Consider the following 25,835-nt stretch of genomic DNA (forward strand, 5'->3'; position numbering starts at 1 on the left):
CTTTAGGAGCTTTTCTCTTGTCCAAAGGGAAATTTGCAACTGAGGAAGGAATGACAATGTAGCTGTCTTGCAACACCATAGAGAAGTCATAGTAGAAAGGAGATATACCATGCTGATCCTCACTAGAGTAACTTATTTTAATTCACCCTGACTAATTTAATTCACCATTCCCTAAGGGGCACTGCAGACAGTACAGGACACACCTCTCCTTTCAGTACTTGCTTTTAGGAAACAGAGTACCTTGGGGCCCCCCCAACAGCCTGTGTAAATGTACTCGGCAGCGTCCTTATGCTGGGCATGTTCTGCATGGTGTGCTCTGGCAGGGCATCTCCAGATGTATTACAGGGAGGGCAGGAAAGTCTTTTCCTGAGAAAAGTCTTCTCCTGGGAGGCAATGCCTCTCAACAGCCACACTGAGATAAAGAGTGAGCCTTTCATCAGCAATGCATTGGCACTTAACCTCTAGGCCACTGCCTTTGTAGGCAAGGTCATAAATACAAGCAAACTTTTTACAGGATGTGGCACAGAGACCTGTGAAACCTTGAAATAAGGGGATGAGTTACCTATCCATGCTTGAGCAGATCCTGAAAAATATAGTCTCAATATACTATTGTACAGGGACAATACAGACACAGCTACTGTAGTTCCTTTACATCATCACAACACACTTGGAGGCAACATATTGAGCTTGTGTTCTCTTTGGAAAACATAACAACTGCATCTCAAAAATCATTAAGACCTCCTTATTTGTGTCTGGGTTTGTTGTCCCAGGGCTGTATCTGCATACGGATTAATACATGCGTGCCCAGAAGATTATCTTCTAGGCTTAAAAGAAAGGCTTTTAAAAAGGCATGTCCTAATTTATGACAGCAAAAAAACACAGGGGAAATTACTGTAGCCTTAAATGCAGTATAATCTAAGGATTTTTATGGCCTTTATCTTATTTTAGAGTTTAGATTTGTGATCTTTTGTGATACATACCAGTCTTCAACACTGAAAAGGAGGGAATATTAATTCTGCTGGCACAAGTCCTATTTCACACTCCTTCTCAAGTCACAGAAAAACAGAGCCAAAGTCCTCAAAAAATTTTGGAATAATTCTTCTGAATAGTTCTCAGTTATTGTATCCAATAAAAACTATAGAGAGCAGAGCAGGATGGAAGTGAGGCGTGGAAAAAGGAATGCTCTCTAAAGCAAGGGAACGCAGGGCCTCCTCGTGTTTCCCTGACTCCGGCTGCCATCTAGTGTTGTGCTGGGAGCGGTGAGGGGCGCGGCTCTTCGGGGGTTCGTGCATCTTCCCCAAGACCGCCCACCGCCTGCGTCCACGGGCAGGATAAAATAGCACGGAACCACCTCTCCCGGGACAGCAGCAGAGGAAGATGTAACTCAGAAAGCTGAGGAAGAGCTCCTATGAAATTATTTATCAATATTTGCAGTACAACCACTTCTAAATTAAGTGCTTCACATGGTTGTAAACGTAGTCTCTGCTGAGCTAAGGAGAGACATAAAATGTAAACTTTAATCTTCCACTGCATGAAAAGGGGAGGTTGGCTTACCTATTGCTGTGGCACAGCCATTGCCATTGCATTTTCTTCTTCTTTTCCTTCCACTTTAAGGGGAGTACAGAGGGCCCAGTTCCCAACTAAAGCAACTTTTGTACAGAGAGAATCACCTCAGTGTAAAAATCATTCCTGGGATTGTGCAAGAGTATGTATAACACAGTGTATGCAGTCAATGTACCAGTCACCAAGAGAGGCTATAAGCTTCTGGAACAGGATGTACACTCGCCATTATTTTTAGCATCTTAATACCTTGAATTGTGCTTGAAAGTTAGTTCTGCTTTGCTTTGGGAAAGAGCATTCCATTATTTAATCCATTCTCCTCCTCAAACAGGCGGGAGTTTGTAGCTCTCATACAGTGCCATAATATGCTCTTGGCTGAGCACAGGCCTCCAATTTGTTTGTTCCAAACGCTGCACACAGGTTTGAAGTGTGTCAGATTTTCTTTGCCCTGTTGTTTTAGCAGGCAGACAGCAGATAGTGGGAACAGAGGACATGTCAGAGGCTCCTGCTGATCTTTAAGAAGCTGCAGATCTTTGTGTGAAGATTGTACAAACTGGAGAGTGATGTGACAGACTACATTCCCTGTCGCTCTTGGTGCTGGGCAAGCAGTTATTCAGAAATGGAATGGATTTTGCCATCCAGGAGATCTGGCTGACACTCTTGAGGTGTCACATCATTGACATCCTTGTGATGCTTGGAGTTTGTGCAAATAAAGGCAGCCGTGCCAGCTGCTGTAGATCCAAAACCAATGTACTGTTGGAGAGCTGCCTGTCAGCACTTTAGCAACAAGATCAGATTTGTGAAGGAAGCAATTACCTCCCTCACAGGTAAGAATAGAACTGAATTAGCTGCTGACTTTGAGAGGATGGGAAGAAGCTCGTGAAAAGAAAGAGATGTTTGTTCCTTATTTAAAAAGCTTCATTACCAAGGCTGCAGGATGACATTTTATTCTAGTCAAAATGCCCAGTTCACACTGACATTAGACTGAGTAAAATTAAACCACAGCTTTAAGTCACAGATATTATGAGGGATAGTCCATATTCCATAAGGGAAGGGGATGCAGAGGAGGGATTTTCTATGGGACTATTTAAGAGGGCTGGACAAGATCCTGAAGCCTTTTGTGACTTTGGCAATATTTCATGCTGGGAAAAGCTCTGCAGGATTGAATCTACTGGAATACTCTGCTGTGCAGCAAGAGCGAAGCTGTACAGGTCATCACAGGAAACAGTCGCAAATTATCAGCAAATCGGTAAATGGAGATGGCCAGTGATGGGTGGCAGCCAGGACAGCAGGCTGAGGATACCTCCCCTCCTGCATACACAGCAGTGGTAGAAGTCACATTACCTATTGTGTAGTACTAATTGTTTTAGTGTCACGCTAAAAATCAGTCCCCTACTCCAAAGACCTTTGTTAAGATGAGCAGCAGGCTCTACAGTAACTATAGTGACAATGTTGACCATTTAAATTCCCAAAATAAAGGCAAAGGGACTGGTTAAATTTGCTTATGGGGTCCTTTAATTTCCAGCAGTGTTTTTTTTTATTTTTTCACTTGCTCCAGTTGCTGACTCTGTCTTCTTGCACCTGTAAGTTTTGAGTGTTTTTCACTCAGAGCTGAGGTTCAAACCACAGTGGCATTTGCCAGCTGAAGTCCCGGGTTGTTCACTGAAAAGCTGTGCAAGAAAGTTTCCTGTGTACTGGACTGTTGATACCTTCATGAGGAATATTCATTACTTTAATCTGACAGTTTGTCTGTTCAGTCTGTGGTAACTGGCCTTTCTTTCCAATTGTCTCATTGCCCAGCAAAAGCTATCTCATAAATACATTAAAAAAAAAATCTAAGATAAAATTAACAATTTAAGAGGATTAATTGTATTAATTGTATATTAATTGTAAAAGAGTAATTCTGCTACTCCATTTTCAAAGCAACAAGACCATACTTTTTGTAGTTTTGAACATTCAGGGACTACTTCATATATACTCTCAAAAGCATTTTGCATTCACAGAAATCTTGACTTCTTTGTTTCATTAGAAAAGCTGGTCAAAATCACAGGCTAGAACAGAAGCAAAATGTCTAAACTTAGTAATTACATTTCAGTGTCCTTTCACATGACAAAAGAAGTGGCCACATATTAAAGAGGTACCTGAGAAGATAACGCTTAGCAAAATAGCAAACTAGGATTTCTGATCCTCCTCAAAAGGTGGCTGAAATTAAAAAGAAAGCAGACAGTTGATAAAAACTGCCATTTATAGAGTGAGCAAAAAAAAATTATGCTAATCTCCAACATAAATAGAGTGAAGAAAGCCAAGGTAAGAAATTAATAAAAATTTTTCCTCAGATAACATCATAAGGAAAGCTAACAATGAGAAAGCTACATGCTTCAACCAGCTGACAGACCTCCAACACAAATGACAGGCAAGATAACCCATAGTGTTTGAGTCTGAGGTTGGAGATGATTAATGAACCATGACCTCATTGGAACAAGAGGAAATATTTGCTCCAAAACCCAACTGCAGGTGCATACATAATCCCACATATAAAGGCACAACAGTTTATGATCTATGCACATCTGGGCAAAGAAGAAAAAGTGTTCAACTCAGAGTTTGAGGCCCACAGATCCAGCTTGATGGGTCACAGCACTGCAGCCTGATGAATGCTAAGAAAGGAACCACAGCTGAAGCCACACTGCTGCTAAAGTTATTTATTTCTAACATGTTCTCTCATCTGAAGTACTTTTTAGACATATCTCAATTTCACAAATAAAGTTATGCAGATTTTGTTATACAAAAGCCACAGAAATGGTACAGAAGACATTCAAAAATAACCATGATCCCACACACATTGTTTACAGCAACAAAGTTACACTGAAATGCTCAAAAGTTTTCCATCCTTGTCAACAGAAATTTAAAAAGTAAAATAATTGTAAGTCTGGCTTTTTGGGAGGACCTTTAAAATAGCAGGCTGACCTCATTAACATTAATCATCTGGCATTAGATACATCTTAAAATTAAGTATTTCTGAAAAATCTGCAGAAATCAACTGATAAAAAAACCTGACATTTATAATATGCAATCTGTTGAAACTTCAGTATACCGTTTTTCAAAATAAAAATAGTGGGACAGCAATATAAAAAGTCATACTTTCTATCGCTGTGTCTTGACTAAACAACCAATGAGACAACTTTCTTTTCAACACACAAAAAAAAATCAGTCTAAAAACTGATCTGAGTGACATCTTTTTTTTAAAGTGCATTAATTATTTGAACAGTGCACTGATGCTTTTAACAATCTTAAATACAAAAATGCAGAGAACCAGTATAATTTTCGAAGTTTACAACAACTGACACCTAGAATTAAATCACTAATATTTCTTAATTTATAAACCCTTTAGGTTTGTTTACATATGTATCTTCTTCTGTGTACATTCTGTAAAACACAATGGAAACCCGCTCCTGGCTGGTCACTGCTTTTGTAACTTACAGAAAATTATGTAAAAAATATGGACTATGGGCTTATTTTTTTGCCAGCAGAAGTACTGAAAACGCTTGGATTTAATGATTCCTTAGACTTCAAAACATACTCATCCATGAAGAAACTCAATCAAAATTAACAAAATGAAAATCAGACTGCATCTTAATTTCAAGTAAGTACATTCGGTGCTAGGCGTGCTCAGACCTTAATTCTGGAAGATGCACGTATTTTCTGGCACAATAACTATTACTTTTGAAATTGTAATGGGTTTGCAAGTGTACTGGCCACGTACGAGGCTAAAGAAGAGACTGTGTCTATCTACCATCAGAAAGGTAGGATGGCTACAGAACTAATGATACCTAAGTACTAAAAGCTTTAAATTGTAGCCAAAACTACGAGCAACTAACAAGTTTGGAAATGTGTGAACAAACTTTACGAAAACTGCAATGAGGTAAGGAAATGGATACCACTGGAGACCAGACAGAGAAAGACTGGATAAACAGCAATGCCTTCATCTTTCTGGGTTCAGGATCAGCTGTGATGATGTGGTGTTAGGACAGCAGTTTTTGGTTTTGTCACTAACAGAACTAGAGATCTTTATTGATCTATACATCAAAGAGTCTCTTGCTATGTGTTCCAGTGTAGTATAAAACTTGAAAATACTAGTTGCATATATTTGCTTCTTTTTCTAGATTTTTATCTAATTGTGACGGTAAATAAAATGCTCAACAGTTAAAGCTTACTTACAATATTGTTCAATCTCAAAGCTCTACTTAGCAGCCACACCAGTACTGAAAGACTACCATCTATTCAAGGTGTAGAACAACCACCATATGGGAATATGAGACAACATTAGAAAACATTTAAGGTCCAGCTTTGGTGTTCAGTTGGTTGCATCATCTCTTCTCAGAGGAATTACTTGAAGTGCTTTTGCTATTCTCTCTCCAATAGCTTGACTACTTGCTGCAATTATTCTTCGAGACATCAAATCAAATGGTCCACCTAGAAAGCAAAGCAAACAAAGCAGCCAGTTTTATATATGGAGAAAATTAAAAGCTGGTATTAAAATAAACACTGAAAAAATTGAGTGTAAATTACACATTACTATTTAGAATCAAGTTTTGCTGGACAAAAATGCATTTAACACAACAGGTATCTCATATGAGCTGCATTTAAATTCTCTTCAGTGTACATTTACTGTCTTTTTTCACTTTTCCAGGAGTCCAGCCAGTAAAGGCAGTAAAGGTTGTCTTGTTGCTTAAGAACATAAAATTAATCTTCATCTATTGACGGGTTGGGAACTGTTCAGTAGTGGTTGCTTGGAAAGAAGACTGAAAAGAACTTGGCTTCTCATTTCAGCTACATTTTGCTCCCTGTTAGTCATTTAAAAGGGTAAAGGAGTATTATGCAGGCCCATGTATTTACCTGTTACATCCAGAAGGACTCCACCGGCTTCAGTAATAATGATTCCAGCTCCTGCCATATCCCAGCAGTGAATCCCCATTTCATAATAGGCATCAGCTCCACCTGTTGCCACAAGGCACATGTTCACAGCTGCTGTACCAACAGCTCTAATGCTAAAGGAGATACAAGATGTTGTTTTAACTGAGAAGAGTTTGCAAAGAAGTTACAGTGTCTGTGTACAATGCACAGAGAACACAGAAATGTCCTGGTGAACTGAACTAGAGAAAGGATGATGAAATACTGCAGAGAAACATAAAAAAATGGGCAGGAAGTGTTGCTTAAGTAGCTTGAAGAGTTTTCAAAATACAGCAAATTTTCAGAAATTACATTTACAAATTCTGTTAATCAGTTTTGATTTAAACACATCTTAAATAATTTCTTAAACTACAACATATCATGGAAGATAATTTCCCATGAAACACTAACAGATAGTCTATTTTGCTCTTTGAATACAAGAATTCAAGGAGAGTGTATACTTTTCAGTGCTGAAAAAACATTTTTGTCAGTTTCTCTGGTAATGCTCAGTAAACATCTCTGACTTGCCAAACCCTCTGACAGTAATCACAAAAAAAAAAAAAAATACACAGCATAAAGTTGGTCTGGTTAACTTCACCAAACCCTTGTGTCACAGATTCCAGTTTCTTTTGGAAATGTCAATGCACTTAGCCAGTTAAGTGTGACTTGTGTAAATGCTGCAGTTATTTCAACTAACAGTAAACTGTACATTAAATTGTAACTGATAATCAGCTCCAGTTTCAAATTATTGTTTACAAATAAAATGCCTAAGTTGAACTCACAACACTCCTAAAATGTGTTTCCTACTTTCATCCTAACATATATATTCTTTAGCAGCATCGGAAGACTTTTTGGAAGTAGAAAAAATTTACACAATAAGCATGTCAAGTGTCAAAACAAGAATCCTGAGAATCTCAGCATAATACTTGTTAGATCAGAAACATGAATATGGTTGAGAAACAAAAAACTGTCTGCTGAAACCAACTTTATACAAAATATTTGTGGAAATTATACTTCGGTTTATCTGGAGCAGAGGAAGCAGGGAATGCAACCAAAATAAGAGCAGTTTATGGACAATTTAAACTACTCAGACAAAACTGTATGGTTTTGAAAGAGGAAAAGGAGATCTACTTTTGTCTCCTGAGACATATATATATATATATATATATATATATATATATATTAAAAAACAACAACAATTTTCATTACTACAAGGAAAGGAAACTAAGAAATGCAATATAGCTTCTGTTCATCCAGTTTTATTCCTTGTGTGTTTCTAGGGAAAAAAAAGCGCACAAAATCACACATAATTTTTTTAACTAGTAAATATAACACTTTGTAGTCCTACAAGCCCAAACATGCTTTGCTACTCAATACTGATTAGGGTTCTCTTCTATACATCTCAGCTTGAAAAAGCTAAACACAGTTTCTCTGTGGAAGCTACTAGACAGAAACATTTAAACCATATTTCCCATTTAAGGTGTCAAATATAATGCAATCAAAGCTTTCTATAAATTATCATATTTACAATATTAACCACTGTCAGCACATATAAATACATATAATAAATATAAAGTGTCTTACCCATGAATAGGAATACTGAGAAGTCTTTCCATATTAGAAAGAATTATTTTTATAGCCTCTGGATCACGATTTGACCCCAATTCTGTTACTAAAAGGGATTTTGTAATGTCTGGAAAAGAAACAAAACTTCACTCTTCCAAGGGCACAACTTAAATAGTCACAGTAACTAGCAGAGTTTACCTCACTGCTTTCTTACAAGACTGAATGAAAGTGAGGTATCCTAATAAAATATTACATATATCAAACATATAAAAATCTTATTATCTTATTACTTGGAAAATGGCAGGAAAAAATAAAATACAATGAAAGAAGCATGATCTGCTCCAACTGCACATATACATTAATCAATGACAGTACTAAATAAAATTCTATTGCTAGAAAAATTAAAACAGTCTTGAGATACTTAAAGATCCCATTTGAAGCACAGATTTTACTTGATGTAGGGTTGTAAACATAGAGGAGTGCTACTGACAAACCTACAGGTCACATCTGGGAGAAGTTGAATTGTTTGGCAGATTTGTTACACTCTAAAGAACAATCTCAAACAGATTGCAGACATATAGGGAATTAAAAACAAAGAAACAAATTAATAAAACAACAATATACACATGGAGAATAAAATCTTCAATTGCCGAGTCCTGATTTTGCACAGATCACATCACATGCATCAAAGAGAACATAAAAGGTGTTTTTTTTAGCCCATGGCCACAGAAAGTCTTGCAAAACGAAAACTATGAGCTAAGAAATACCAATATATCCAGGTATGAAATTTCTGCTGTCTCATTTGCAATCTAGTAATTACCAGAAAGAAGCTACTCAGCTCAGCTTACCTTCTTGGCCCGATACTTGAAGTTTCTGACCATTGCAAAATGCACCTTTTCCTTTTCTGGCAGTATACATCTTGTCTTCTACACAACTATACACAATCCCAAACTCTATCTGCAAGAAAAAATACTTGAGGTTTTTTTCCCTGTGCTCCTATTTACTGTCAAATAGGAAATTATAGAACTTAGTTGTAACTAGAAACAACCAATTAATTTGGGTTTGATTAGATATTAAGTAATAAAAAGTATACCTTTTTGTTTACAACAAAGCCAATTGAAACTGCCACAAATGGAAACCTACAAAACAAAAAATTTCACTAATTTATAGTGAGATACTAAATTTCTTTCATTACCATGCTTACTCTTAATAAAGACAGTGCTCAGTTAAATGTAATGTATATTTCAAAAACAAACTTGGACTATATACGACATAGGTTTTTGGAATTTGCACAATTTAGCTGAAAATAGAGCCAATAACACTGATTACCATTTGAAACACAAACTTTTCTATGCACAAGGGGCTGTTATTCCTGTTACAGCTGTTCCTAGCTTAGGGACTGTTTTTTACAGCCAAAGAGTGCAAACAAGCCTCTATGCTACTAACCTTTCTCAGAAGGAACAAGCTGGTCTAGAAGAACCAAGTTACCTCTGCCCTCACCTCCCCGTTTTGCACCAAAGCCATGACCAAGACAGATACTAAGAATGGAGGAAGAGTGAAGACTATGTAAGACATGGTGGAGTGTATCTCAGTCTAAGTTTGAAACAATCAACCAGTTAATTTTTTTTTTTTCAATTCCCAAACATTTGCTTTTATTCTTTCTGCAAAAAATACCAACTTTTAAGCCTGCAGATTCAGTAGAATGGGTTATTTTCTTCAAAGTTTCTGAACATGTTATTTAGCAGGATTCAGAAGCTGTTTAAAAGCCTTTGTGCACACAGCAGCAGTCATTTCAAAACTGAAATCAAGCAGACTCAGAAAAGCTCACTGGGGCCAAAATCTATCACATTTAAAATACATAAGGAATAGGCTGTCAGCATTACACTGAAAGTCCCCTCCTCATCTTGGTGCAAAATACCACTGATAATTACTGGCGATATCTTGCTTTCTTCTATAGCTGGTGCTCCTAGATCTTAAAGGATTTGAAATTTCTTAGAAATCAGCACCTGAAGCTGTTATTCCCTCTCTGAAGATGCTGCAACTTCTTACTCTGAGTCCTGCTCCTGCTGAAATCTGCCCATCTATCTTTGGAATCCATGCTAAAGGCTGCTGACCCCTGCTATGTAATACAGGCCTCTTATGGAACAACTGATGTAGGTAACAGACCAAGACTATTATAATACTCAGGAATATTAAAATGCTTACAAAAACTGCCCAATGGCTCTCAGTAAGTAGCAATTTGTAACCATTAACAAGTTCATAGTATCTCTTTCAAAGCAATTTAAAAATTAAAAACAACCTTACTTTCATGGAACTGGAGAAAGAAAAAGGATTATCAGTTGAGGTTGCTAACAAAAAAATGAAAGGTGGACCTGTGTACAAAGTTGGTAGTTCCATCAATTGGGTCTATAATCCACGTGGGGTTGTCTGTCAGAATGCTGCCCTCTCCAGCTGCAACAGATTCCTCTCCAATAAAGCTACAGTAGAAACACATTTAAAAGACAGAAAGAAATTGTTAAAAATGTCTGAATTACAACACTGTCCTTGACACTGAAATTCTTAAAAGTGAGATGAAGCTTGGAGTACCACCAATGATCATACATAAAAAACTGAGAAAAACATTATTTATCCAGAAAGCACCAACCATATCTGACCAAGCTTGCATCAGTATTTATGATGTCAAGGATAAGCACAATATGTGGCGAAAAGAATTTTATGTTTCAATATAGAAATAATACCAGAATTTAGCATTCAGAATATACTAGAATAATACCAGAATTTAGCATTCAGAACGCTGACGTTTTCATAATTTTTTTCCAGTAACAGCATCATCAAATTTTGTTCAAAACACCTATAGCTATTTACACCTTTCAGCTTATTTGTGCTACACAACATTATTTTTTAGCTTGTGTTTTCAGTGAAGAAAGCCTTTGTGGTCTTATGCATCTGGTTAGAACACTGCAGCAACTGTTAAATTTGAAGACTGATTTAAACCCAAATATGATAAAGTTGTTAATCTCAAAATTTTAGTTTTACAAGCATGAAAAAACAGTAATATAGTAATGGAATGGAAATTCAAACCAGAGTTTCTGAAGAAGATGGGTGAGTGCATGCTCAGCCACAGTATTAAACCCCAGAGACACAGAAAGCACAGTGCTATAGCACCCCAAAATTCACAATTTTTGCTGCTCATGAAAGCATTTATTTTGGACTGCAAAATTAATAGAATGAGTCTAAGTGGGTGGAATTCTCTTCGAGGCCTTTTGCAACTTGTCACAATTTATCACACATTACTCAACCTATGAAAAGTTTGCAGCAAACACATGCCTTCCTCCATAAACATATAAAATGAGAACTGCTGAGAGGTAACAAATGAGGTCCCTTTAATATTGATTAGAGTTTTATGATTAACTACAGAAGTGAACATGACTAATCAGAAAGAAACAGCATGTTTCCAAAAAGCAGCAGACCTTCAGAAAGATGACACTGAATATAGCTGGATGAGTAATTCACTAGGAAGAGAAGTTCAGCACCATTATGTCTAATGCAACACTGGTTACCTAAAATAAAAAGAAGCTAAAATATTCAAAAATGCTTATCAGTGTCACAGAAACTGTTATTTCAAGGTCATTCCACAAGTCTGTATGATTATACTAATTTGGTTACTGAACTTTTGCACCACCTCTGTTGCTCCAGTTCTACACAGATTTCTTATATTCCACATATACAGCTACAGTAACAAAATCTCCAAGAAAATGCAAGAAAAAAACAGCAAACTGACTTTAAGGAAACTGTATTAAACTTGAGCCATTATGTCAAAATGCTAAAGACAGACCCATGTAAGCAAAATACATATACATCACCCTTCACGAATACATTTTACAGGGAGTGAAGGATAGGGATATAGAGAGGGGCAGGGGAAGAGGAAAAAAAGGGAAGAGCAATTAAGAAAGGAGTATTTTGTATGACAGCCTTTGTGTTATGCAAAACAAGAAGATCCTGTCTTCTTTTAAGGATGTTTTATGTTGTCAAACTGTATGAGATTTGCCAAAGGCACTTGGTTCCACAGGACCCATCCCACACAGACAGCAAAGGCACACTAGTTTCAAAAGCAGACAAGAAATCTGGGTTCCAGGTCTCCTGGGGACACCTCTGATTTTCCAAAACAATAACCAAGAAGTTTCTTTCAGTTGGCTCAACAGCAAGTGAAGTTCAGTCTAAGTTTTGTCTCATGTCAGTAGACCTGGGCACACCTTGTTTTGTTGCTACAGCCCTGTGCAAAACTTCCACCTGCTAATACTCTAAAATACTTAATTTATTGAAGGTAAAGGAGAATGCTGCAATTTTCCAGCATGCCAGTTGTACTAAAATTTTACCAAGCAAAATCATAAATTTTCCATTTTTTTTCTGTCAAAAGCATACTGGTAAACAGCCATACCTGTGAGAAGGATACTTTTCTTTTATCAAAGAAATAATGAAGTTTTCTACTTTTTGATCAGTTTCTGTCACTAGATCTACAGGTGAACTTTTAGTCATAACAGATATTTCTTCTTTGAGTGCTCCACGGATTATCTGTTAAAACAAAAACAATCTTTTACTGTTAACAATATGGAAAATATTAGTTTTCCAAAAAAATCTGAGCATCATTTTTACAGTCATTTTCTGTACTGCATATACAAAACACAAACACAAGCAGTGACATGGATTTAACTGCAGGAGCTGAGACTTGCATCTCTGGTCCCTATTCACTACAAAGTTCTACATGGCTTTAAATCTAAGTACTATAGGAAGATCTCCAGGTAGATGAAACTGGGGTCCATTTTGTTAGGACAAGTTTTAAATTTACAAATTTAAATACCAAAGTTGAAGAAAACACCTGACACTGAGCTCAAATCAGCTACTTTTAGCCAGACCCAGCATTTATGATCTTAAAACTCTCAGTATCAGCTTAAGCAAGAATCCATGCCTCACAGCCCACAGAATGATTTTACTATAACTCAGAAAGATTTTCTGAGGGAAGACTTTAATGAGGTCGTTGCAGAGACAATGTTGCACAGATTTTGCAGCTCCAGGGGACAGAATTAGTACATGTGTCATCTTGTCTGGCTGCCACAGCCTTCAAATGTACCAAGCAGAACTACTAAGAACTGAACGTTTGGTAACCACTCCTGCTGAGGCTTTGCCAAGATGTACAAACTTTTTCTTGTTCTAAGCCGTCTTAGATCTCAAATGGCAAAATGTCATCACTGTAAGGGATGGTTTTTATTTACAGAAGCAAAGCAGTTAATGAAGACAAACAATCATAGAGTGGTTTGGGTTGGAGGGAGCCTTAAAAACCACCTAGTTCTAACCTTCCTGCCATGGGCAGGGACACCTTTCATGGACCAGACTTAGAGCTCCATCCAACCTGGCTTTGGACACTTCCAAGGACGGAGAGAACACAATATAGTATTGTGTGCCATCAACAAGCCACTGTATAAAGCTGATTGAAGCGTTCACAAGAAAGAATGTCACCAACTTTCAGGCGGTAAAATTATAAGGTAGACAAGAGTTGTTTAAGGGGGGAAATCAAGATGCTCTTTATTTACCACAATTCTGAGTTTTATTTCATTTTTAAATCAAACTCAAGGAACAAAAGTTACTCCTTAGTCTTTAAAGACTTTAACTCCAGGCCAAGGAAAAGCACAAAGCTGTTTTCTTAAGCTAGCCAAATTGCAAACATAAAAGACAATCTAATCTTGCACTTGAACATCACAAACTATTCTGCCCATCTAGGTTTTTGACATAACACTCTTAAGAAGAGATCCCAACATCAACCTCCTTCAAAAGCTATGTACATATTAGACTCAATAAATAATGTTATTATTTATAAAGAGTTTATACATACCTCCCCAGCTTTCCTTGCTAAACCAACTGCATAATCCATACATTCTTGCCAGGGATCTGCCATCTTTCCCGAGATAAAGAACCTAGCAAAGGAGAGATTAATGCAAAAAACTGTTACGTCTTCTTTGTTTTCTTCCTTTTTTTTTTTACAAACTCGAAGTTTCTTGCTTCACCTGGTTTATTTTTAAGTACTGTTCAAACGAGTGCCGAGCGCACGCCCCGCCCCGGGGCTGCGCGGTCCCGCGGGCCGCAGGACGCGTCCGGAGCGCGGGCAGGACGCGCAGCCCCCTCAGGGCGCCCGAAATGGCGGCTGGCGCGCGCCGCACTCACCGCCGCTGCCGCTGCCGCTCCCGCGCAGGCGCAGCGCGCGAGGCCACGGGCCCGCCTCCTCCGCCGCCGCTCGGTGGCGGCCGCGCCTGCGTGTGAGGGAGCCCCGGCCCGCGGGCGGCCGCCACGGCGCCGGCGCTGTCAAAGCTTACCGAGGAAGTGTTGAAATTAGACTTTGATGTCGACTTCTTGTTAATAATTGGACGTGGCAGGGCGGAGATACCGTAAATGCTCTCCCATGGAGCACGCGATTGAAGTTTATCATAGAATTGGAAGGGTGGTTGGGGTTGGAAGGAACTTTAAGGATCATAAGCAACCCCTCTGCCGTGGCCAGGGACACCTTCCACTAGATCAGGTTGCTCAGAGCCCCATCTAACCGGGCCTTGTTCACTTCCAGGGGTGGGGCATCCACCTCGTCTTTGGAAAACCTGTGTCAGCGCCTCAGAAACCTCACGGAGGGTGAGTTCACGGTGTCCAACGAGTTTTGAAAGCAATTCGCGGTTCAGCTGATGCATTTTAAGTATTAATTAAAATCATACAGAGAGGAAAAACTTTCCAAGCCTGACAGATACCAGTTTCATTTTTTCCTGTGGTCTTTTGAGCCTATTGTCTCTTCATCAAGCAAAGGCAAAACACTGAGGGCTTGTCTTGTCCTCACAAATTGCAACTGATGTAAATTACTGCTTTGTGTAAAATGGTGATCTGGGTAAACAGGGCAAGGGTTGCAATTTGCTTTATGCTTAAAATAATCATAAAATGTCTACAACGCCAAAAGAAGCAGTCTTATCCCATTGCCCTAATGCCAACCCAAGGCACAGCTAGGCCAAAGGGGGTTAGTTTTGTCCTTTCCGCACCAGAAGATACAGTTTCCACTCTCACCGACCCTGCTGTGTGGGACAAGTCACTGTGCAATTCCACATTTCCTCCTTCCCTTCTCATAAACAGGAATAAGCCTGCTTTTTAAAGTATTTACAGTCATTAAAGAACTACAGAGATGATAAGTTGTGGTTTTATTGTTTTGCAAGTCGTCCTTTGCAAGGTTATACCAAAAGCATACAGCCCGTTCAAAGAGGCACTTTGGCTCGGATTCGGTTTTTGTTGAGGCAAGCACCTGAACACGCCCCAGTACAACTTATATAGGACTGCACGAGTGTTATGAAAAATGGCTTTTTTGACATCGATTGTATACTTAACATTACAGCAAGGGTTTTACAGGAGATTTCAAATTCTGCATTCACCTTAAAATCAGCAGAAGTAAAACAGGAATGCCTGAAGTTCTCTCCTAACAAGTATAAGAATTTTCCCTATCCAAACCACAATTTCTGTTCTGGCTGAAATGAAATTTTGTATTTTACGTATGAGGCTACTAGGAGGAAAGCTAAGCTGCAAGGTGTATTTTTATGTGTCACCTGATAAACTGGATGAACAGACATGACTTATTGATAAAAAGTCTGCAAACCAGACTGATCACACCCCAGCGTGCATACTTTTCTAAAACAGACACCAAAACAGAAAATGCTGAAAATAAAAGTATGAGATTACTGCCTGATTTCTTAGTGTGATGTATTCTGGTTTACTAAAGCATTGCCCAGCCGATCTAACAGGTCACCTATCCAAGCAGAATTGCACTCTTGGTGTTAATACCCCTTTCCAAACTGTTGCGTATCTTACAAACATGCCAGGCAACTTTGTAGCAATGTTTGAACTGGAACAAGGCCAGGAGCTGCTACCACAGCATCTCATAAAATGTGAAGCCTTGACCTTGTGCATTCTCTAAAATTACAGCTAGAACAACCAAAATGCTTGATATTCACCTATTTTAGTAGTTTGGGAGAAAGCATTGTTTATTATAAAATCAGGAAGTATTTATTTTGATAAATTCCTCTTCTCACTTGCATAACTTTACATACATTTTCTTTGCATCTTCTAGAAGTTAAAGTTTTATTTATTAACTTTGAAGTGAAACAGTTCAGCACCTTATAAACACAGGCCTGTAGAATTATCAGTGGTTTCAAATGCCAAATAACTCCTCCAAAGTGTTTTGGTTTTTTTTTTTCAAATGCAGTTGTTGAACTTTCCCTATGAAAATGTGCCAAGATAATAAGTTTTAGAAAAAACAACAAAAAATGCTAAGTAAAGATATGTTTGAATCTAAACAGGTGAAAGGAGAGCAATTCTAGCCTAGGCAAGATACTAAAGGTCTGGAAAAGTTTCTGCTTTTGTTCCTAGCATCATTGATTAGGGTGGAGTTTTCACTTCTCCTCGAGTATTTATCTGTCAGACTAGCTTAATTTGGTTTTGCTTCTGTTTCTGAAAACTAGGTGGAATGAGCTTCTGTGTACAATCTTAGACACATTCCTGGAATAAGATGATAGTGAAAACTTTCTGGAGTACTATCAACTGTAACTTGCCATGTTTGTACTGTCATTTACAGGCTGATAGCTCTTATCCATTACTGGTGATTGATGAAAGCAACCACCCTGGTAAAACCTTTGAGGTCTCCCCAAAGATTAACTTCCTGCATCCCAAGTCTATCTTCTCTCTATTCACAAAAAAGTGTTATTTCAATTATTTTGCCTGAACTGCTAGGGCAGAAAAATCAGGGGCAGGAGGAAAGGTGTAAGTAGAGAATGGGGATTTTCTGCTAAAAAAAAAAAAAAAAAGAAAAAGACCCTGTTGCACAACAGCATTTTTCACTTGCTTTTGTAGCAACAGTGTGGGGAACAAGTTCTGTTTAGGGCTCTTCCCAACGCACTGGTTCCACAATGCTGGTTGGCCTCTTACAGCATATTCTGTCTGACAGCAGCTGAAGATGAAAAGAAAGATGAATAGACAGTTGCAGAGGAAAGGGAGGAAAATAAACAACAAGAGAAAAGGGAACTGTTCCTTTTGTACTGGAAAGCAAGATAACAACTGGAGAGACAGGCAGGGGAATGCAGAAAAATGCTCCTATCCTTTCTGCTGCCCAGAGACAAAGATTTCCAAAATCTCCAGCACTGAAAGCCCTTTCCTTCATGGAAACCAAAAAACACCTTCCTTTTTGTGACATCCACATCACATCCAGTAAAGTAATTTATCCATACCTAAGTCATGTTAAAACTACAGTAAAGAGTACTGTAAAGCAAAATAAGTGACAGGCTTACTGAGATCTTTTATCCCCCACTAATCACACAATGAGATTTACAAACAGGAAGACACCTGAGTGAATTTACTTTCACTTCATAAAGCTTTCCTTCTAAATGTCATTAAACTATTACAAGAAGAAAGTGTGGACCTGGTGTATGGACAGTGCTGGTTTCCAAATGCAATGAAACCTGTTCTTGTACATGTAGAAAAGATGCTGCAATAGTGTAAAGTTTCTTTCCTTCAGAAAACTGTCATACTGCAGGTTTACATTTTCATTATTTTATTGAGACATACTGTCCCCACCACTTACACAAAAATAAATACCAAATTTAAGAAAACATTCTTGATATTATACAGCTCAATAGAGCAAGAATTTATTCTAGAATGTGAGTATCTGTAATATTAGCTACTATAATTTTGCTTTCAGGACATAGGTCTTCTGTCAGTCAAGCAAATGAGAAACTGATGGGAATTGTGTCTTTACAATGGAAGATAGATTCTGGCATACCAGTGATTTTAAAAGAAAACTGGACTTGCTTGAATACCATGCTTCTAAAAAATACTGGATTTTTTTTGTTTGTGAAAATTTATTGACTAATAAAGTAGGACTCTGGATCTTCTACAAACAGAACATCGTTATCAAGATACTCCAGAATTATATTCCCTCCATTGTACAGTGGATAGTCTTTATCAGATAGCCATGTTTCCAGTGTGTGTTCAAATGGCAAAGCTTCTCCAGAGGCAGTATGGCATAACCTCAGCTTCTGTAAGAAAAATAGCACAGAAATTAACATCAATATTTGCCTATCCAAGATGAAAGAAGTGGGGTGGGAGAGGGACAAAAGGGTAAAGAAAACTAAAAGCTAAATACAACAACCTAGAAAATGCTTGTTATTGCTGACTTACCTGGGATGTTGATTTGTTGTTGTCATTTTTAAGGCTTGCTAAGGAAGCTGCAAAATCTACGACTTTGCCAATACTCCACTTACTGCAAAAAAACATGGGTTTGCTTTTCTCTTTGTTCGCTTTTGGTAAAAATACTTGAAAGTAAATTCTTTCTGTCTAGAAAAACATGAAAAACACAAAAATCTATCCACAGAAGAAACACATCATTCCAGTCACATACATCTAGTAAGTTTTTTTTTAAGTAAAACTTAAAACTTTTTTTTTTAAGATTTTCAGTAAAAAAACCGAAAATTACCAACTGAAATTTGTTTTATTCCATCCGGACAATTTTACTGCAAAACATAAATGACCAAGATCATCAAATCCAGTCCTCTCCAGCTGCAGGCACATATATGATGGACAGTAAGTTCTTGAAGGTGGAGAGAACATCTTTTCCCACCAGTCCCAGAGCACAGTTATATACAGACAGACATGAAAAGGTACCTGCCCTCGTGAGGAAAAGGTAAGTTTGAATAAGCAGGATTTGTTTTTGGCAGCAGTATAGTGTCTCAAACTGGAATGTGAAAGCAGTTAAAACAGAGCAGTTCACTGTATTAGAAATGCCTGCTTCACAAACCAACATTTAGATCATGACCAGCTAATCCTTTATCCCGTACTGTATCCTCATTTTATGTACTAAACAATCTTGCTACTAGACTGAAAGATTTGTTTAAGAAATGTCAAGAGTAATCTATGAGGGAGAGATTCTGAATGGGATTGGGGTAAAATATAGCAAGCATGACTACTATATACTCATCATTTATGATCATCCTTGCTGAGTCAAAGCCAGACTGTCAAAAAGACAGAAGTCTTTTTAAAGGATTTATTTATGTGTTCCCTAGGAACATATGGAATGACCTCAACCATGTTCATAAAACTGACTCTGAATTTCAACCTGTGCATTTTCCTCTAAATTTGAGTGTTCTCTACACAGAAGAAAAGAGAATCATGTCCTGGAGCTATCCCTCTGAAACATCAGAAAATATTAGTAATTGGAGTAAACTGAGCAGTAGTTTCTTATTCAATTGTTAAGGTAAAATTGGAACTCCCTTTTGCCTCCCTCCATTCCCCAAAAACAGCAAATGCAACCAGGAAACCTGAATACATTCAGTATGGATATTCTCTGCTGGAGCCAGGGGAACACCAACCGGGCTATTAAAACTATTGATGAAGAAACAGTGCCAGGGCCCCAGACAGGAGGTCACCTTTTCTGGGGACCAAATGGATTGTGGGCAGGAAGTAAGCCCCCTGGTCCACTTGGCAAATTAATTATGTTGGACTTCTCCCTTGAACACCCAAGGGGTGGCGTTATACCCTTACTGGAGATAAAATAAGGAAGGCTTAGGGAAAGCTTTTGCTTGTGGTGAAGCTGATGGTCTTACCACTCTGGCAGGATTTAATCAGTGGTTTGCTGACACTCCCATGCCCTCTACTGTGTAGTCTGACAACGGCATTCATTAAAAAAAGAAATCCAGGAATGGTGTGAAGATCATGGAGTTGCCTGGGTGTTCCACTTGTCCTACAAACCTCAAAGTAATGGTGCAGTCACAAAGTGGACTGGTCCACTAAAATGAGCTCTAGGGCAAAGTTTCCATAAGGAAAATGGGGTAAAGCCCTACTTAAAACTGTTTGATGTTTAAAGTAACCAGCAGATATCCACCAAATGCCCAGTGGAACAAGCTCATTTTCCTGCTCTCCAACCAGTAAAATGTCTAACAAACCCCCACTGTCAACCCTTCTCTTTTCTCAGGGTGACAATATTCTCTTTTCTCAGGGTGACAATATTCTTATTAACTACCCTGTGAAGTTTAAAATACCTGTAAGTATTTTATATTTCCCTAAGTAAAGGGCACATGGAAAACAGTTTCTAAATGGGGGCTCCATTTAACTTTCACTAAGCTTTGGATAATTCCCAAGAATGAGTAATTTCTTACCATTTCAGATAATGAATGGAACTTGGACAGATTCTTTGGCCTGAACAAACCTGGAATGTGCCCAAGGAATCATAACTTTACCTTTGTAGAACACTCAGCTGTGAAAAGATGATCACAACACCTACTGTATTCTACTGACCCTCATCTGTACCTCCTTCCTCCCTATTTCATGAATGGGATAATAATTGCGTCATTCAGTTTATGAAAATCATTTCTCGAATGGGTTTTTTACACATACAAATGGTATCGTATATACAACACCCTCAATCTTCAGATGCTGATTCTGGGTGAGTAGCTGAACCTGCACCTGAAACATCTTGGTACCAATCTTAGTTGGCACAGTCATCCCTCAACCCTCCAAATTATCAAACTTTTAAGGCACATTCTTATGAAAAGACTGCATTGTCCACTACAATGCCCCAACATATGAATTCAATCTGGGTGGGAAAACCAAGCAATTACATGTTTCAGGGCTAGATTATCTGAAATATTGATATTGCAAGCCAAGTATTAAGATATGACACAATCTGCAGAGTGTCCATGTGATAAGGAAGCACAAGCTAAGACATGCTATAAAATTCTGTGCTGCACTACTTCAAAGTTGTGCTACAGTGATTCTAAAAATTCTGTTCTAGTCTAATAAAATTCTATGCTCTGCTGATCATCAAATTCTGCTAAAATAATAAGCTTTAATACAACTTAATGCTGTCATCATTCTGCCAAGGATTCCCAAAAGACCCCGTTTGTCCCTGCAGTGCTGTGTGACAGCCATGTGGCAGGCAAATATATTTCTGCTATAAAAGAATAGAATTTGACTCGACTGCTCTGAACCCCACAGAGACATCTTATAACAGACATAAGACCAGTGAGATTGCTTTTGGGTACCAGGCTGAAATATACATTTAAGTGAGTGTGGTCTTGAAAAATTAAATCCAATACCAAGCTGAGGGAATTAGATGATCAAGCAATTTAGAAAACTTTCCATTTCCTTTGAGAATTCAATTATTGAAAACAAACATCACTGACCTGAGGCAAGGACTTGTCCCCACATGCATGCATTTTCAGTTTCATTAATGCCACTTTTGCTGCTGTCTCACTGTTTTTTGCTCCTTTACGTTTTTTGCTTTTTGCTTCGTCACTTTTTTTAGAATCTGAGAACAATATTATTCCTGTTAGTGTGATCATTCTGACTGCTTCCTGTGCATATCGTATGACATAGACCCACTTAATCTGCTGGGTCTCATTGTATCTCCAAGAGTCCCATCCCTTTTCATGTCTATTCATATCCTCCCAAGGCCACGTATCAGAATTTTTACAGTTCTAGCAGAATTCCTTTACATTGAAAGGTAGATGAACACTATCACCATGTAAACACAGGCTGCAAAAGCCAAATAGATACAAATTCTTTAGTTTCTACACCTGTGGCCATCACAGCATTCATATGGCAACAGTTTCAGGTCCTCCTTTCTACACATAAGCCCACTGTCCAGCTGGGCAGTGCTGTTTATTCTCTTTCCCATCCTCAAGCTTCTTTAAATCTGCAAAACATTACATTGTAGAATCAGAGTTTTCTGGTCATCTTGATTGTGTAGGTGTGATCCCAACAGATTGACATGCACATTTGACACAACTGCATTATTTACACATGAATGAACATGTAAATAGTAATGGCTAGGTAAAACTAATTATATTATAATATTTGTAGAATGACACCAAGACAATAATTCTGAAAGAAACCTGTGTCCTATTTATTCTTTTGAGATTCTCTTCATACTGTTGTTTTTGTTTTGTCTCAGTTTAGATGAACAGTATTAAATGCTGACATGTATGTTTAGGGCTATTTAACAAAGGAACCCTCAATCCTTTCTTCTTATTTGGTCAAACCTGACCCCTCAAAGGAGGTCAGAAGCTCAAACAGCATTCTGAAGAAAATACAAGAAAAAGGATAGCTATCCCTCTGTACTTGCCTATAATATGCTGAACAAGCTGCTGGGTGGCAGCCATTCGAGGTTTCGGTGTGTCCAGCTTCTCACATTCATGGTCCGATTGATGACGATGTCTGTAAACAACAACATAAAACTTGCATTGCCTCTTCCATACATTAATGAATGAATATTGATGTTTAAACACTCTGTTTCACTCACCTGAGGCAAAAATGTTTTTCACAGTAAGGACATAACACTGGCAAAAGCTCTTTTCCATTGCAGTCCTTATATGAGCACGGGTAAGATCTGTGCTGATCAGGTTTCACAGAATTGTTTCTTATATTCACCTAGGAATAAATACAAAATATTTTGTGTAAATAAACAGATACTAACATATAAATAACCATTCCAGCTTTCTAAAAAATATGTGCTAGCTCTCCATTCTATGGGCAAACCTGGTCCAGCTGTTCTCTCCTACTTTTACCCTGGTTATGTTTAGCTCAGAGGTAGAAAAAGAACCATCATTGTACTCGAAGTCTATTTACTTCTAAGAGACAGAAAAAGTGTAGATTCACTTTTTTAAGCTTTTCACATTCTCAGTTAAATAATTCATACTTATATACCATATGCATTCATCTAGTCTGAAAACACACAGCTAAGTCACATGGAATTTTAATTTAAGGCTGTCACATATTATTAGATTACCTCAGAACACCCATGAGCATCCCGGCTCCTGTGCTGAAGGCTTTGTGGAAAAAGAAGGAAAATATCACACTGTTATCAACATTCCAGGAAAAAAAATCTGCATGTGAAAACATTTAAGTGTTTAAAGGGTAATTTGACAAGTTTTATCATGGGAAAACTTCAATTAGATAATGAATCTTCTCCAAAGTTTTTTCTATCCTATTTCAATTCTTGAATGGATAGATCATATTCTTTCTCAGTACGTAAAACATTTAGCTTTTGGAACTTCTGCCTCAAGGTAAACAAACCATTTCAAGAGAATGAAGACATTACCATGCTTAAGAGTTCAGTTCTACGCAACCAGAGTTTGTCTGTTTTAACAAATTTTCAATCACCTTCCATAACGGCAGAAATCCCTTGAAGGCTTTTGATATGTTAGATGTGAAATCTGCCCCCAATCTCTTTGAGTTTCTCTCAGCTGCCCTCTACTAATCTGAAGTGTAAATCAAAGTGCAGGCTCTGATTTCAAGCTTGCAAGAAACCTCAAAAATTTTTCTAGAAGAAAACATAACCAGCCACCTCCTTTTATGACAAGGTCACCCATTTAGTTGACGTTGGGAAGCCAGCAGATGCGTTTTGCATTTTAGCAAAGCTTTTGACACGGTCTCTCAGAGTGTCCTTCTGGACAAAATGTCCAGCACACAGGTAGACAAGTCCATAATATGATGGGTGAGCAACTGGCTGATGGTTTGTGCTCAGAGAGTCACAGTTAATGTGATTGCTTCAGGCTGGTGGCCAGTGGAGTTCCCCAGGGCTCAATTTTAGTGCCAGTGCTCTTTAATATCTTTATAAATGATCTGGATACCTGTTAGGGTTGCCAACCATACTAAACCACGAAAAGCTGTGAACTCCCCTGAGGGTGGAGAAGTCATACAGAGAGATTCTGGATAGACTAGAGAGCTGGGCAGTCACAACTGTATGAAATTAAACAAGAGCAAGTGCAGGATTCTTCACCTGGGATGAGGAAATCCTGGTGACCAGCATACAACGTGAGGAAATGGAAAGAAGCTATGTCACGGGAACTTCAGGTTGAACATTAGGAAAAGGTTCTTCTCAGAGAGGGTGGATGGGCACTGTAACGGGCTACCCAAGGAATTGGCACCAAGCCTGTTGGAGTTCAAGGACTGTCTGAATGACACGTAGTCATAGGCTTTAGTTTTAGTCCTGAGGAGTAGGGAGTTGGACATATTGATCCTTGTGGGACTCTTTCAGCTTGAGATACTCCGTGATTCTATGAACTTACCAAAAGACACCTGAACAGCCATCACATACAAAGGGAAGAAAATCTGAAACAAAGAGATTCGTTTTCAGTTAAGACAACATGGTTGTTGTTTTGCTAATAGTTTCTAGCTTAATTTTCACATGATTAACTTTTGCTTACCAACATCACTGAGTAGATATCTTTATAAGAATACTTAGCAACTGCATCTACACTTTAGCTAGAAGTGGCTTTTGTTAACTCCCCTAATTAGTATTACAGAAGAACATATGAGCAGGTAAATTATATACATTCCAGAAGTTGGAATTAGGCTTTAAATTCACTTTTTTTTCAATATCAAGCTATGACACTGGAACATTTGGCTATCCATCAAAGTTACTAGTTATGTTAAAAACTGAATTTATTGCAAGACCACTCAGAACCCTATTTACTGACACTGGACAATTTACATTTTATTTTATGGGTTGCCAACTGGAGGAGATACTGGCTCTTTGGAAAGGAGAGCGTCTCCTCCACTGGAAAGTCATGATGATCCTGCCCCTTCTTCACATCATATCGTACATACTGTCCTTGGGTGACTTAAATTGCACACATTTCCTAAACCTCTGTACGCATCCCCTGCCTACCGCATAAATTCTCACAGATAACATCACTTCACTGTCTGCCGAACTCCACCACATCACCAACGACAGCAAATGCCAGGTCCAGCCCATTACTCCACTTCTCCATCCTTCAGATTTTATGTTAACAGACCACCACGGAGCTCAGGTCACGATCATCACGATCCCTTCATCTCTGAGTGGTCCCAACAGAAAGCTTTCGGTACAGGCGGTTCTGCTGCTTCTTTCTGAGAGCTTACATTTCCAGTAACACTTTCCGAGATCAGTGAAGGCAAGCGTGAGGAAGGGGCAAGCGGGCTATTAACCACCCAGGCACACAACCGGGGCGACAGGCGCTGGCAATGGACCGTGCAAGGCTGCAGCGGCACAGAGGACTCCCCGAGCGAGGGGGCACCCCTCGCAGCCCCCGCACCGCCCCCGGCCCACCATCCCCGCCTCCGCCGGGACCCGCCGCGCTCTCCCTCACCGAGCTGGCGGCAGTCGGGCACCCCGCAGTGCTGCCCCACCTCCAGCTCCGCCATGTCCGCGACACGCAGGAGGCGGAGAAGAGGCGGAGAAGAGGCGGAGAAGAGGCGGAGAAGAGGCGGAGAAGAGGCGGAGAAGAGGCGGAGAAGAGGCGGAGAAGAGGCGGAGAATCGGCGGGGCCGGGCGGGGCCGGGCGGAGCCGGGCGCGGCCGTGCTGCGGAGGGGCCGGCGGGACCCGCCCCGGGGAGGGCGGGACAGAGGCGGGGCCGAGGGAGATCCACCCGCGCCGGGCTGAGCCTGAGCCCGCCCCGCCGGCTCGGAGCTGTCGGGGTGCTGCCGGGACAGGCTGCATCACCGGGCTCAGGGCAACCTGCGCTGACCAGTCCGTGTCGGCCCAAGCGACGCTTCAGACTTCAGTGAGCCTGGAGCCGCGGCTGGTGCTCCGCGGGTTGTTCTAGGCGGAAAAAAGGCACGTTTTGTGTCTTATTTGTGTCGCTAATTGCATCGTCCCTCGATGCCTGTTCCCGGAGGCAGAGCGGAGGCAGAGCGGAGGTAGACCGGCTTCCCGAAG

The 25,835-nt window shown here is 39.3% G+C and overlaps 2 protein-coding genes across 3 annotated transcripts; both read right to left on the reverse strand.

Annotated features, from left to right (window-relative positions):
- Window positions 1-4,244: 4,244 nt before the first annotated feature.
- Window positions 4,245-14,308, reverse strand: IMPA1 (inositol monophosphatase 1). The gene is made up of 9 exons (XM_069005006.1): window positions 14,133-14,308; window positions 13,961-14,042; window positions 12,512-12,645; window positions 10,446-10,550; window positions 9,167-9,212; window positions 8,922-9,030; window positions 8,092-8,200; window positions 6,454-6,605; window positions 4,245-6,030 (listed from the first exon to the last, which is right to left on the reverse strand). Exons 2-9 carry the CDS (start codon window positions 14,021-14,023, stop codon window positions 5,912-5,914), a joined length of 837 nt encoding a protein of 278 aa, XP_068861107.1. The 5' UTR covers window positions 14,024-14,042; window positions 14,133-14,308; the 3' UTR covers window positions 4,245-5,911.
- A 3,367-nt stretch (window positions 14,309-17,675) lies between these two features.
- On the reverse strand, window positions 17,676-25,367 carry ZFAND1 (zinc finger AN1-type containing 1). Of its 2 annotated transcripts, XM_069005008.1 has the most exons (9): window positions 25,266-25,367; window positions 24,204-24,246; window positions 22,922-22,961; window positions 22,436-22,563; window positions 22,259-22,350; window positions 21,318-21,442; window positions 18,614-18,801; window positions 18,319-18,400; window positions 17,676-18,176 (listed from the first exon to the last, which is right to left on the reverse strand). In XM_069005008.1, the coding sequence occupies exons 1-9, from the start codon at window positions 25,318-25,320 to the stop codon at window positions 18,000-18,002; spliced, it is 930 nt and encodes a 309-aa protein (XP_068861109.1). In that variant the 5' UTR covers window positions 25,321-25,367; the 3' UTR covers window positions 17,676-17,999. The 2 variants fall into 2 exon arrangements, with proteins under 2 accessions (XP_068861109.1, XP_068861110.1); XM_069005009.1 differs by lacking the exon at window positions 18,614-18,801 and having other exon boundaries at window positions 18,319-18,474.
- Window positions 25,368-25,835: the final 468 nt, after the last annotated feature.

Source organism: Aphelocoma coerulescens, chromosome 2 (genome assembly GCF_041296385.1).
Source record: "Aphelocoma coerulescens isolate FSJ_1873_10779 chromosome 2, UR_Acoe_1.0, whole genome shotgun sequence".
In the NCBI taxonomy this organism is placed as follows: Eukaryota; Metazoa; Chordata; class Aves; order Passeriformes; family Corvidae; genus Aphelocoma; species Aphelocoma coerulescens.